Source organism: Vicugna pacos, chromosome 6, assembly GCF_048564905.1.
Source record: "Vicugna pacos chromosome 6, VicPac4, whole genome shotgun sequence".
Lineage (NCBI taxonomy): Eukaryota > Metazoa > Chordata > Mammalia > Artiodactyla > Camelidae > Vicugna > Vicugna pacos.
In genome coordinates this window covers 14,966,521-14,979,761 of record NC_132992.1, presented here as the reverse complement: position 1 = coordinate 14,979,761, position 13,241 = coordinate 14,966,521, and the positions used below count along the sequence as shown (strand labels likewise).

The following is a 13,241-nucleotide window of genomic DNA, read 5'->3' as shown; positions in this document are numbered from 1 at the left end:
GCCGCGGGCGGCCGCCAAGCGGGCAGGGGTCCCGCCTCCGCGCGCCCGCCGCGCGCCCGCCGCGCGCCGCCCGGAACTACGCTTCCCAGCCTGCTCCGCTGCGGCCGCGCGCCCCAGCGCCGTGCCCGGCCGGGAGCCGCCTGTTGATCGCCGCGCTCGCCCCGGCCGCGGCGCCGCCCTGCTCGCCGGCCCCGCTACCTGGGGGCAGACGGACTGACGGCCCGCACCGCCGGCTCCGGGATGGGCGCACAGACGGGTGAGCGCGCCGGGGGTGGGTGTGGGCCCACCCCCCGCCCCGGGCGAGATGCGGTCCGCAGTCCCCGGCCCGCAGCGCGGGGCGGCCGCGCCCTCCCTGCCCGCCGGAGGATGCTCGGCGGCGTCGGCGTTCGGCCGGGCGGGCGCGCGGGACCGGGGCCGTCTCTGGCCTCTCCCGCCTGGCGGGCGGCGGGGAGGAGAGCGCGGGGCAGGGCGGCGCGGGCGGGAGGCGCCCGCCGGGAGCGGGTCCCACGCCCTGCACTGCGGCTCCGCCGCCTCTGCAGCCCCCGAGCCGCCGCAGTGAGGGCGCGGTCTCCTGTCCTCCCCGAGCTGCGGGGCTGGGTTTTTCCACGCTGGGCTTTGTTCCCCACTTTCTCCTCTCCTGTGAACGTTTGACAAGCTCCTGGAGCCTAATGCCTGTCATTGCAGCCTTAGAGCAGGCGACAGGGAAGGGTGGACTCCCGCTGGAGCTGTCACCCGCGGGGCGTTTCAGCCTCCGAGAAAGCAGCGTTCCAAGAGCGGCCTGAAGCAGGTCCTGAGACTTCTCTTTTTTTTCCTGGTTAAAATAATGATAGCATTTGCTCCCTTGAGCCCTCCTAAATTTTCTTCTGTTGACTTACAGAAATGAAGATTGATTTTTTAAATAATAATAACAACAACAACAACAACAATAATAATAGTGATAAGGGCTTCTAATGGGAATTTTGACTTAAGGTGTTCAGAGATGGGAAGGTGATGCAGGCAAAATGCAAATTAGCAGTGGAGGCCGTAAATGCTACAGGCTTCCTTTTGCCTACTAAACATCTGAATCACCAGGTCCTTGATTGGGAAGGGAATGAAAAGAACATCGGAGCAGGTATTTATAAAACCCATTTCCAGCCTGAGCTCTTCCCTTAAGGAGCTGAGGGATCCCGAGGGACAAGTCCCTTCGCGTCTCTTGGCCTCTTTCTCCATGTAAAATGGGGACATTCTGGCTAAATGATTTCTAAACCTCTGTTCTGCCAAGATTCTCATGTCATGGAGCTGAAACGATGAGGGTGCTTCTGTTCAATAGCATTGCAAAAAGCCTGCTTGTGACAGAACAAGTGGCTTTACCCTAGTGAGGAGGTAAGATTTGTCAGGGCTTAGACTATCTGATTTAAAAAAAAAAAACAAACAGATTTCCTCTATCTACGCTCTGCAGTCTAACCCAGTAAATATCATTACAACTTTTTTAATTTTTGTAAATTACTCTAAATTGGTAGACAACATTCTGTGGGTTTTTTGTTTGTTTTTAATTTGCAGAAGGTGAAGTGATGGGATTAGCAGGTAAACGAAGAAGCAGATGGCTCCCTAGGGCTGGGCAAGAGCTGTCAGATGTGGTCAGCAAGGAGGTAGTGAGGAAACTGCAGCAAGAAGTAACCAGAGAGTACATCCACTGAGGAGAGAGAGAGGATGGGTACTGATGGGTCATTGTTTGAATTGCAAATACACAATAGAAGGCACAAGAGAACCAGAAAACCAGTGCTGTGTAACCCGAACACAGGATTCATAATAATAATAATAATAATAGCAATAATAATAACAGGGCAAGGATTCATCCATGGGCACAAACCTTTGAGCAAAAGGTTGTTGGGGAACAGGATTTTCATGCTATTTCAAAGTATCTCACCACAGATTACCTGGGGGAAATGTGTGCTTACAGTGGGGAGGTGAGGAAGTCATCACTCTTAGCCTAATAATCAAGCTTACCAGCGCCTATGCTGAGTCTTCTGTTGGGATACAATAAGAAGGTCATAACTTCCCTGGTGCGGTGTTCCTGTCAGAAAGACAATGGGGCTGGGATATTGTAGATTAAAATATTTAACTGATACAACAACCAGTTGGAGTATGAGAACTTTGGATCCTAGATCAGGAAAAAAAATAGCTATAAAAGATGAGTTGGAGACAACTGGGGAAATTTGAATATGGGCTGCATGCTAGATAATGTTATGGAATTACTTTAATTTTCTCAGGTGCAGTGTTGGTAGTGTGGTCGTGTAGGACACTGTTTTCTTTTGCGATGTGGGTATTAGAGACAAAGCATCATGACGTCTGCAACTTTCAGCTGACTTGGGGGGAAAAACGTATAAGGGCATGGGAGCAAGCTCAGAAATGTAGCAAAACGATGACAGTTGGTGAATCAAAGAGAATGGAATACAGATGTTTCTTGTACTATTCTTTTACCTTTTCTATATATTTGAACTTTTTGAATTAAAAATTGAGGTGATTAATAAAATAGATAGGTAATCAAAGAAAGGATTGGAGACGACCGTGTGGTTAGTGACAGGCAGCTGCAATGAATCTGTGAAGAACTCACAGTGAACCTGTGGCTTCAAGTCCCAAGATTTAAATCCTGTTGGAGGTGTGAGTGGGGTCAAGGGGAGTTCCCTTTTTTGGTTTGTCTTGGCTACTGTCAATCATTTATTCTTAAAACACCTCATCCCCTAACTCCAACCTCAAAGCATTAATAATCCCCAAACCTTATAAATGCTGACTCTACAACCATCCTGAAAGGGCTGTCCCTTTCCTCTCTGAGTTCAAGCTCTGCACCAGTGCAGAAGGAAATTCCAAATGGGGGTTCTTTTTATTTTGAGTTAGGAAAGTGTTGGGGGAGAGAACTGATCCATCTTTTTGATAGAGGTTGTAGGATTTCCTCTGTTTATTTGTAAATCACATACAACCAGGTGTTTTCCTAATAGACGTGAAGGGGCTCAAAGAAGCTCATAGAAGGCATGTGCAGAAGAGACTTCTTGTTGCCAGACCAAGAAAACCAATTCTTAAGATATAACACAATTTTATACAGAACTTTTTACTGCTATGATGGTCTTCCTATACCTGTGTGTATCTGCTTTCATGTTTTGACCCCCTGTTTTGGCATCAAGGCTACCCCATCTCTTCCATGTGTGTCGCCAGTATTTCTGGGTTTCCCTTGTGACAGCTGAGTAAAGTGGGAATGAGAAGGTCGGCTCTAGGACTGTGGGTAATAGGAGCTCATGAAACAGCCGTGCCACGCCTGGGCAGGAGGAGTAAGGAGCAAATCTGGGGCACCAGCCCTGTGAAAGGACCAGGAGGCCTCTTGTCAGAGCAGTGGGCGGGGTCTAGAGTCCAGGGAGCTGGGCTGCTGTTCAGCCTGTATGTGCCGGGTCAGCCACCCCTGTTGTTTATAGCTGACACCCATTCTGATAGGGCAGTGCCCATTTCACACCAGTTAAACATTTTACGTATCATCTTGAAAAGCAGTCATGAGTCAAGGTACACATAGCACCCATAAGCCATAACAAAGCTTTAATCAAAACCTAAGTGGAAAGTTCTTTAGTTTTCTTTTTTCTTTTTTCTTTTTAATTTGGACATCTAATATATTCCAATATTTTATGTACACTGTAGGAAAATTCTAGAATATGAAAAAGTCAAAAAGAGTAAAAAGACTTAGTCATGGGAAAAAAAAAAAACCTAGGTGGCATACAGATGCCAGAGAAGGAGAGAAGATAGGTAGGCAAAGATTCATAAGCAGGCAGGTGCGTCACAAGACCAAAAGAGGAGACCCCGTAGTGCAGTGGGGAAGTGAGACGCCCACAGCTTCTCGAAGGCAAGATGATGGGACATGGCGAGTACAAATAGGCCGTTGAAAGCCAGAAAGACCCAGACACCCAAGTGGAAGGCAAGGAGGTAGACAGAAGTCAAGAGACAGGAAGTCTTCAGAAAACAGAATAGGGCCAGACAAAGGGGTAGGGCAGCAACAAGAAGTAGGATCTGCCAGGAGAATTAGAAACCAGGTGGCTATCTAGGTAGGCGGTGAGACTTCCATGGCACAGCACTTCGGCCCCAGCAAGGAAGCTTCTTGGCAGCTGCTGCCCTGGTAGAAACCTATCTCCTACTTTGGCCCGCCTACACATGGCGACGTGCTATACCTGGCACTGCTGACCCAGGGCTCCGATGGGGTGCACCTCTCCACGTTCAGCAGATCCTAACAAGGATAACAGAGGTGCAAACAGCCCAGACAGAAGAGTATGCCCAGACCAAGGACTGAGGGCTTGCACGTGTCAGCTACTGTGCCTGGTATACACGTCGTCACGTTAGGCATCACCTCCACCTTCTGAGATAAGTACTCTTTGCCTGTTGTACAGAGGAAGGGACAGAGGCTTGGATAGGCTGTCACTCGCACATGGATCTGTAAGCGTCAGGTCAGGGCTGGTTGACTCCAAGACCCATACTTCTAGTCTTCTGTGCTCTTCTGAACCTGGAATGGGAGGTTACTGGTGAGCACATTGTTTTAAAAGGAGCCTGTTTTTAAGCACAGTTGGAGTTCTGGCAGTTTTTATGTTACTAGATCGGGAAGTCAAGAACAAAGAGTCTCAGATACAAACTCTTCATTCTGGTAAGACCCGTTCCTCATTCCTCGTTCACTTTGCCCCTTCCAATTGCCTTCTTATATTTTTTTGCCTGAAATTCCTCCTTATCACGCCCCATTCTCTGTCCTTCATCTCCTGCAAGTATTTCCAAGAATATGGCAGGAGCCATTTGGTCATTTTAGAAAAGAAACAGACCGGAATGGGCCATCTTCGAATAGCTAGATCCCAAAACACAGGCTGTGTGTTTTGTACACATCTTTGTATGTGTCTGCAGCTAGAAAGGAATTAAATATGTAGGATCGATTCATGTTTTGTTGGAGGATGTATTTATAAACTGATTTTGTTCTAATTTACTAGTTGTAGAAAATGTAGATTTGGCTCTTGTGCAAACTGGTTCACTGATTGTTTACAAATTATTATAAAATATTGACAAGATGTAATAAAGAATAATAACTTCCTAATGACTGACTACCCTACTTGGAATTAAATCATCACCAGTGTCCTGGAAGCCCAAGGCCGCCTTCTCCAACTGAATCCCCCTCCGCTCCCACAGTGGTATCTGTCCTTTCCACGTGCAGCCCTCGGAAGCTTTCCCAGATATGTATGCACTCCAAAGCAATTTATGGCATTGTTTTGCCCATTGAAAAACCTTTTCGCTGGGTTTTATGAGTGTTTTTTGTTCACTCTTTTCGTAAAAATTGGTCTTTGGTTTGTAGCGGGTGCAATAAATAGGGCTGCCCGTTTTAGCTTTGGTTCTAAGTCTGTGCTTAGGCAGGGCCAACGGCTGGGCACTTCATGTTGTGTCTGAGTGTCCTCTTTCATGCGACAGTTGTACAAATAAGGTAGTGGAGAGGGAAGCAAAGAAAGCCACACGCCTTGTATCCCCCCTCAGGGCTCGTATCTTTGGGTGACAGGAAGAGTTATTAGAAGGCCCAGGTCATCCTTCCTTCAGCTCAAGTCCTTGCTCCTGTTTTCCGTTTCCCTAACCGGCTGGTGAACATGCCCACCTGGACTCCTGGAAGCCCTGTTTGGCAGTTGCTTTATTCCAGTGTATACATTAATCTCTTGTTGCGTGTTGAGAGCTTGCCACCAGACAGACACTGTGTCGGAGGTGAGACTGCAGCAGTGCTTTGCAGACTTTCCACTGCGGCATCACTAACAGGAGGAGAGGGCAAATATGAACCCTTGAGGGCCTGGGTGGGGGCTAAAGTAGGCCAGCCATGAGCCAGAAACCTGTGATTTGACTTTAAAAGCTATATGAATTGTATATTCACATGTATCTGTATTTGTTATTAAAAAATAAAACCAGCTTTCCCCCAGACCTTCAGGTCAACGTTGTGCTCCAGGGGGGTGGACTATTTTTGTTTCCTCCTCTGGCTTTGAGACCCCCTGAAGTATTGACACAACATTCGCAGTTTGTTTTAACAGGCACTGTTGTGTAGTATGAATGTGTTGTTGTAACTTCTGAATGTCTCTCTCACTGCTAAACTGTAAGCTCGGTTAGGGCACAAGCTGTCATCTGTTTTGTTCACTGCTCTTGTCCCAGCAGTGTCTGGAACAGGTGGGCTTTCAATAGATGTGTGTTAAATGAGCTTGAGAAGCCCAGGAACATGAATGACGCCATCATCCCTGTCCCTGAGCGTCTGCGGTGTAGCTGGAGAGAGAACCATTTATGGAGCATACGTGCAAAATATTGAGAGAGAGGGATGGGCACCTGACTGGTGACATAGGCAACGTGAATTTAGGAAGCAGAGCAACTTCTCTTGGCTTCGGTGGCCTTACAAAGTTCCAAGACAAAGAGTGGAGGCTGTGGCTATGGTGGAATGAGCACTGTGGGTCCCTTCACCTCTCTGAGCTCATTTCCTTCCTTTGACGTTTGTTGCACAGTATTTATTGGATGCCTACTCTGGATCAAGACCTGTGCCGGGAGCCAGGATTATAACACTGGCTAAAACTGATACAGTCCCCACCCTCACAGAAATTAGCAAGGAAGGCAGAGACAAAACAGGAAATTGTAATAAAATCAGGGAGCGCTCTGATCAAGGGGTATGCCACCAGGTACAGACCTGTCTAGGGGTCTGAACAAGGCCTCTCTGAGGAATTGAAGCTTCCGTTGAGCCTGGAAGATGAGTAGGTTAGCAGTAAGGCAGAGGAAGAGAGAATAAGAGTGTTCTGAGCAGAGGAGATGACATAAGGCATGATCCAGGAATTGGAAGTGGTCCAGGAGGCTGGAGCCAGGAGGAGATGGGGAGAGTGCAGTGCAGGATGAGGCTGATGAGAATGACAGAGGCCAGACTGTGAACTTGAACCTTATCCTTAAGGCAAAGGGAAGCCCCTGGAGGATTTTAAGTAACTAGAGCAGAGTTGTTTAAAAAGATCACTTCGGCCATTTGTATAGAGAATAGATCTGAGTGGACTAAGGCTGGATGTGGTGGTGCAACAATGAGTGAAGAAGGTAGATTCTCAACATGTTTAGGTAAAGCCTGGATTTCGTGATTGATGGGTGGAGAGCAGACAAGAAAGAGAAGGTGTCAAGGATGGCTCCCTGGTTTCTTGGCCAAATTCCCGAAATTGGGAATTCCAGAGGAGGAGAAGCTATTTGGAAGGAAAGATGATGTGTGAGTACTTCTGACATTTGAGGTTCCTGATTCAGCGAAGCAGAGATGTTGATTTGGCAGTGGAAATATGTGGATCTAGCCCCCAAGGAACAAAGTCTGGAACAAAGGTAGGGATTTGGGGTTCTTCGGGATATGGATTATAATTAAAACTTTGGAGGGGATGCGTTTCCCCAGGGAGGATGCGTAGTGTAAGAAAAGAAATGCTAAGACAGGATCTTGTAACACACCAGTATTTAAGGTAGAGAAAGAAGAATTGCCAAAAGAGACCAAAAAGGAGTGATCAGAGAAGTGGGAGAAAAACCATCTATGCTGCTGGACTGGATGATCTTTAAGGCCTCACTCAGCCCTGACCTTCTGTGGTCCTGCAGAGCTGGGATCTGAGCCAGGCCTCAGAAGCAGAGCTCATGGATAGGCCACGAGAACACAGAAGGGCATTCCAAGTAGTCTTACTGTATCAGCCAAGGTCCCAACAAGAAACAGAGGACACACTCAAACTGAATAATTTGAGGGAACTTTCATCAAGAGGCTATTTACAAAGTTGTAAATGGTTTGAGGAATCCAACAAGGCAGAAATCTGGCACTAGCCACACAGAGACCCTTCACCACCCCCAGGCCTGAAATCAGCGAGGCGGAGGCAAGAGGATGGAGAGGGCTTCCTGGCAGGCGATGTAGCCTCCCTCTCCCCCTGCCCTCCAGTTTCCTGCTAGTGCCTCCTGTTGGCCAAACAGAAGCCAGAGAGCAAGGAAGCCCATGGATGCAGTGTAAATACATCATCTTCCGGGGACACGGAGCAGGGTGGGGAGTGAATGGGGAGGGGAGGAGCAAACGAGCTATCCAGAGCAATTACCTTGGGAAGTAGAAGTTTATAACTAAGACAGCACATTAGTTTCCTACTGCTGCTGTCACGGATTCAGGGGCTTAAAATGACACAGATTTATTATTGCGCAGTTTTGGAGATCAGAAGTCCAAAGCAGGTTCCACTGGGCTAAAATCATGGTGTCAGTAGGACTGCATTCTTTTTGGGAGGCTCTAAGGGAAAGGTCCTTTCCAGGCCTTTTCCAGCTCCTAGAGGCCGCTGCCTGCATCTTCAAAGCCAGCAGCTGCATCACCCTGTCCCTCTGCTTCCGTCTTCTGCCTTCCTCTTCCATCTTTTAAGAACCCTTGTGATTCCATTGGACCCACCCAGATAATCCAAGATAGTCTCCCTAATTTAAGATCCTTGCTTTAATCACTCCTGCTCCCTTTTGCCATTTAAAATAACATATTCCCAGGTTCTGGGAATTCGCATGTGGACCTCTTTAGGGGGCCATTATTCTGCCGACCACAGAGAGCCAATGAACCCTTTTGACGAGACTGGAGAAAAGTAATGAAGCCAGAAAAGTGCAGCTCAAAGCCAAATCATGGGAGTCTGGGATGCTAGACTGTCTGAATTTCATTCTGTAGACAAGAGGGAGCCATTGTAAGTCCTTACCCAGCGAAGTGGCTTGTTAGCAGTGTTAAGAAAGATGATCTGATCGTGGTACTCTGGGTGGCTTAGAGCAAAGAATGGAATCCTTTCAAGATGCAATGAGAGGACTCCATGTCCAAAGGAACAAAGGTCTAAAACAAGAGTGACAGGAAGGGCTGGTGTGAAAAGTGCCGTGTGGTAAGAATCCCCTGGAGGTGCTAACCGACCTGACGTAGGGAGAAGGGGAAGAACCTCACGTGGTCTGAGTTTTGGAAGTGACTGACTGGTAGAAGGATAGTATGATCTAGAAAACCAAGAGAGTCTGTTTCAGGGGAAGACAAGGAGTTGAGGTACAGTTGTAGAATCCTGGAATAGAAATACAGGTAGAATCTTACCAACTCGAAGATACCAGTGATTGTGAAATATACCAATATTTTACGTATTGCTGAGAAAAAAAAAGCTGCCAATTAAAATGTAATTTTTTACTTTATTGAAGAGCTGTTTTAGACTTACAAAGATTTTTGAAATCTTTTAATCAACATACAATAAATCGCATATATTTAAAGTGATATAGTTTGATAGGTTTTGACATATGCCTATGAAGCAATCACCACAGTCAAGGTTGTGAACATACACAACCCCCCCAAAAGTTTCCTCAGGCCCCTACATAATCCTCGCTCTTCCCCTCCCTAAGCAACTCCTGGTTTGCTTTCTGTCATTTAGACCAATTTACATTTTCTAGAATTTAGGCAAATGGAATCATGCAGCATACATTCTTTTTGGTGTAGCTTCTTTCATTCAGTATAATTGTTTTGAGGTTCATCCACATTGCTGTGTGTATCAAGAGTTCATTCCTTTTTATTTCTGACTAGATTCCATTATGTGGATGTATCACAATTTGTTTATCCACTCACACCCTAAGGATCATTTAGGTTGTTTACAGTTTTGGCTATTACAAATAAAGCTGCTATGAATACACATAGATTTTTTGAAATCATATATTACCTCTGTGCATACATTTGAAAAAAGAGGGGGAATGGAAGTGAAATGAATTGGTTAATATTGTTAAAGCTTCTTCATGTTTGGATTCCAACTTTTTGAATCTCTTGTTGACTCACATTCATCGGTGCTTTGTTTTTTTCCCACACAGTATCTCTTCTGTGCCATCAAGAGTGGTAATTTTTAAAAATCTGAATTAAAACTTTTCTTGTTGGCTCTTAAACCCACTCCGTACATTATGTGGACCTGACCTAACCTGGACCTTCCTTTGGGAGGGATGCTACACACCACCTGAATCACTACCTCTACTACTCCCTCCCCACTAGTTTTTTTTAAAGAGTGTTCCACTATATTTTTAAAAATCCCTGGGATATTTTCCAAATCCCTGACTCCCATTTCGCTTGTTTCGAGGCTGGTGATTTTGATATTTACACATATGTAGGCAATGACAAGTGTATCTTGACTGCTGCTGGGTCAGCAATAATTGAAGACCATCAGTTGTAGAACACACCTCAAATTTCAGAGCGTTAAGTGTGGGAAACTGTGCATCTTAGGAGCTATTGGACAGGGTAGTCCAACCAGGTCATTTGATGGCTAACAGCCTGGCAGATTGAGATCCTTGTCCAAAGTCACACAATAAATCAGTAGTAGCTGGGACCAGAACAAAGTGTGTATGATCCAGTTGGTTTCTCTGACTTTAGTGGAATGGGAGCTTTTTGTTTGTTGTTTTTGTTTTTGTTTTTGTTTTTACTGGAATATCGCAATTGGAGCTGAAAAGAAGGTGGGCTGATGGGAGGGAAAGAGAGTTACATTGTATGAGGAAAAAACACGAAAATAGAAAACCACAAGCTTGAACATAGTGAGCAGTTGAAGTAAGGAGAAAGGAACAACCTTCTAATAGCTCTTAAGTGGCCCGCCTACAACTAATCTCTTTCCATGACAACCCATCTTTCATTCTTACTGTTTGAATTGCCTTATTAGAAACTGGGCTTCTCAGACCATTCCTCCACTTTAAAAATTTGTAGTGGCTCCCATCTCCAACGGAATAAAGCCCATAGGGAAAGGCCTTCCCAGATGTCCCTTCCTGTCTTTAGTTCTTTTCTCCCCGCTGCCCCTCCTCAACATGGTCCTCTCTAGTCACACCAGCCATTCAGCATCACCTCCTATGCTTTATCTTTGTGCCTTTGTTTATGCTGTTCTCTTTTCCTGGAAGGACCCTCCCCTGCCCACATCCACCTTATGACCTCTTCCTTCACAGTTCAAACACAGCCTCTTTCACAGTTGCCCCTCAAACTCCCCTTATCCAATGATTATTTCCTCATGTGTTTTAAGCCTGTGTTAGACCATAGCACTCTTCAGGTGGTGGTATCCCTTTTTGTGTGCCTCACTAAGCTGTGATCTCCGTGGGGGAGGGGCCATATCTTGCTGATCTGTGTATTCCTGTTTTCTAGAACCATGCCTGGCAAACAGTAGGTATATGGCAAGGATTAATTGCTTTGAAAGATCTGCTTGATGTTGATATGGCCAGAGGAGAAACACAATCGGTTAAGCACGTTGGTATTTCCTGAATGCAGTATTCTCTTTCTAGGGTCGATCTGTAAAAGGCTCTACAAGAAGAAAGGGGTTGGGTAAAAATTTCATTTAGTGTGCAAGTTTAGAAATAAGGTAGTGTAAAAGGAGGAGGTTGAAAAAAAGAATGGACTCAGGGTATAAAGAATCAGAGAGGGTGGCTAAAGAAACAGAAAGGAAATGGGGCTAGAAAGAGAAGAGTGGAGACAGTAGCCAGGCTTTTAGACTCTGACTTAGTTTAATCACAGAGGAGTTTCTCGACAATGCTTTCTCACATGGACGTTCCAAACTCTCTTTCCTGAATGAACCCCATTCTGTATTCTTCACATCACTCTCCCTCTGAAAAGACACAAGTATGCTTCTTACAACTGCCGTACAATTAGTGCATTGTTCTTCATTATTTTCTGTGGAAAGCAGGGGGAGGCAGAGTAGTATGGTGGAAAGGCACTCACTACACAGGGACTCCGAGGGCCTGGCACATCCCAGCTCTGGGGCCTCGAGCTAGGCTCTCAGCCACTCTGACCCCAGAATCTTCATCTGTGAAAATGGGATATTGATACCTGTCCAGGCTTCCTTTCCAGGTCATTGTAAAGATCAAAATAAGTGAAATAATAAATATGGAAACACTTTGTAAGCGATCGGGCTGCCCTGCAAATGAAGGTAATATTACTTACTTTGTTAGACTATCTGTCTAGAGGAAAGACTCCATGGGCAGGTAGCATAGCCCTGTCTCCTGCTAATAGGCTCTGTTTACAGAAAGGAGATAGCAGTGTTTCTTTCTTCCTAGTAGTATTCTGAAGTCTCCAGAAGCTGGCACGTTTAAATGTTCATGGCCCGTGAGAAAGGCGTGTAAGAGACCATGGCGCTCCCTTTTCAAAAAGAGCTGGAGAAATACAAGAACATTGATGAAGATGAGCTTCTTGGCAAACTCTCAGAAGAGGAACTAAAACAGTTGGAAAATGTCCTTGACGACCTAGATCCTGAGGTTAGTGACCTGGAACTGACGCAGTTAATGGCAGGATGGGGTAAATGGTGTGGCGCCATCCGTAAACAGTAGTGTGGATCCCTCGGCTCCACGTGCAAGTTCTGTGCTCTTCCCTGATTAGCTCTGGGTCACTTACTTTTAAAAACCCATGGAGAGCCTCGGCAGCCACATCTATGGTATGACATGGCAATTACACTTCTCAAAAGCCAGTTAATGTAAATGGGGGAAATATTTTCCCATTGGCTGAAGAAGGACTAATCTGACTTAGGGAATACGAAAGGAAAGAGGGAAAGGACATACGCTCTGCTGGGCCCAAAAGCCCTTGAGATAAATTGTATGATCCTTGTTTCGTAAATGAGGGGACAGACCAGGGACAGTAATTTACGTTAAGATCCCACACTGGCAAATGTCAGAGATAGTATTTAAACCAAGTCTTTAACCCTGAAAGCAGATCTTTTTTAGAGCTTGTTTCTTTAACGTGTATAAGTGACTTGAAATCTTTGGTGCTCTCACAACAGTGGCTAGATTAGAATAACTAACTGTCATATCAAGTAAATTTAAATGGAGCTTCTCATATTTTTTTGAGCTCCTGAAAAGGTAAATAGCTTGTCAGAGTGTTTGTTTAGCAAGCACTTTTCTTCAGCCCTGCTAGTATTATCTCACACTTAGAATCAGAGGTACATAAAATGGTGATTCTACTATAAATAAAAATATCACTAAAATATTTATATGATATTCTATCATGCCAGATAATTTAGATATTGTATTTACTTTAAAAAATGCAAGTGTCTTGTTTTTATTTTTTAAACTTGAGAAAGGAACCTCTAAGTTTAATCAAGCAGGTATCAACATCTACCCTAAAATTCACTTCCCAGCTTGGATGTTTCCTAGGAGAGAGGTTAGAAATTAAAGAGTATGGTGTACATGTCTGCCTGGGAGCACGTTGGGTGCAGACTTGGTCAAACCTAAGTGGGATCTATGAGGAAAGAGGCTGTGCA

General features: G+C 45.5%; 1 protein-coding gene across 3 annotated transcripts in view; it reads left to right on the top strand.

The window, feature by feature from the left end:
• The first annotated feature begins 103 nt into the window (after positions 1-103).
• TMOD2 (tropomodulin 2) overlaps positions 104-13,241 on the top strand; it is a 49,232-nt gene continuing 36,094 nt past the window's right edge. Inside the window, exons 1-2 of one of the 3 annotated variants that reach the window (XM_072962418.1) lie at positions 104-256; positions 12,049-12,243. In XM_072962418.1, the coding sequence (XP_072818519.1) occupies positions 12,118-12,243 (126 nt within the window). In that variant the 5' untranslated portion in view covers positions 104-256; positions 12,049-12,117. Of the gene's footprint in view, positions 257-12,045; positions 12,244-13,241 lie in introns of all 3 variants that reach the window. The other 2 variants (XM_072962416.1, XM_072962417.1) reach the window with 2 other exon arrangements.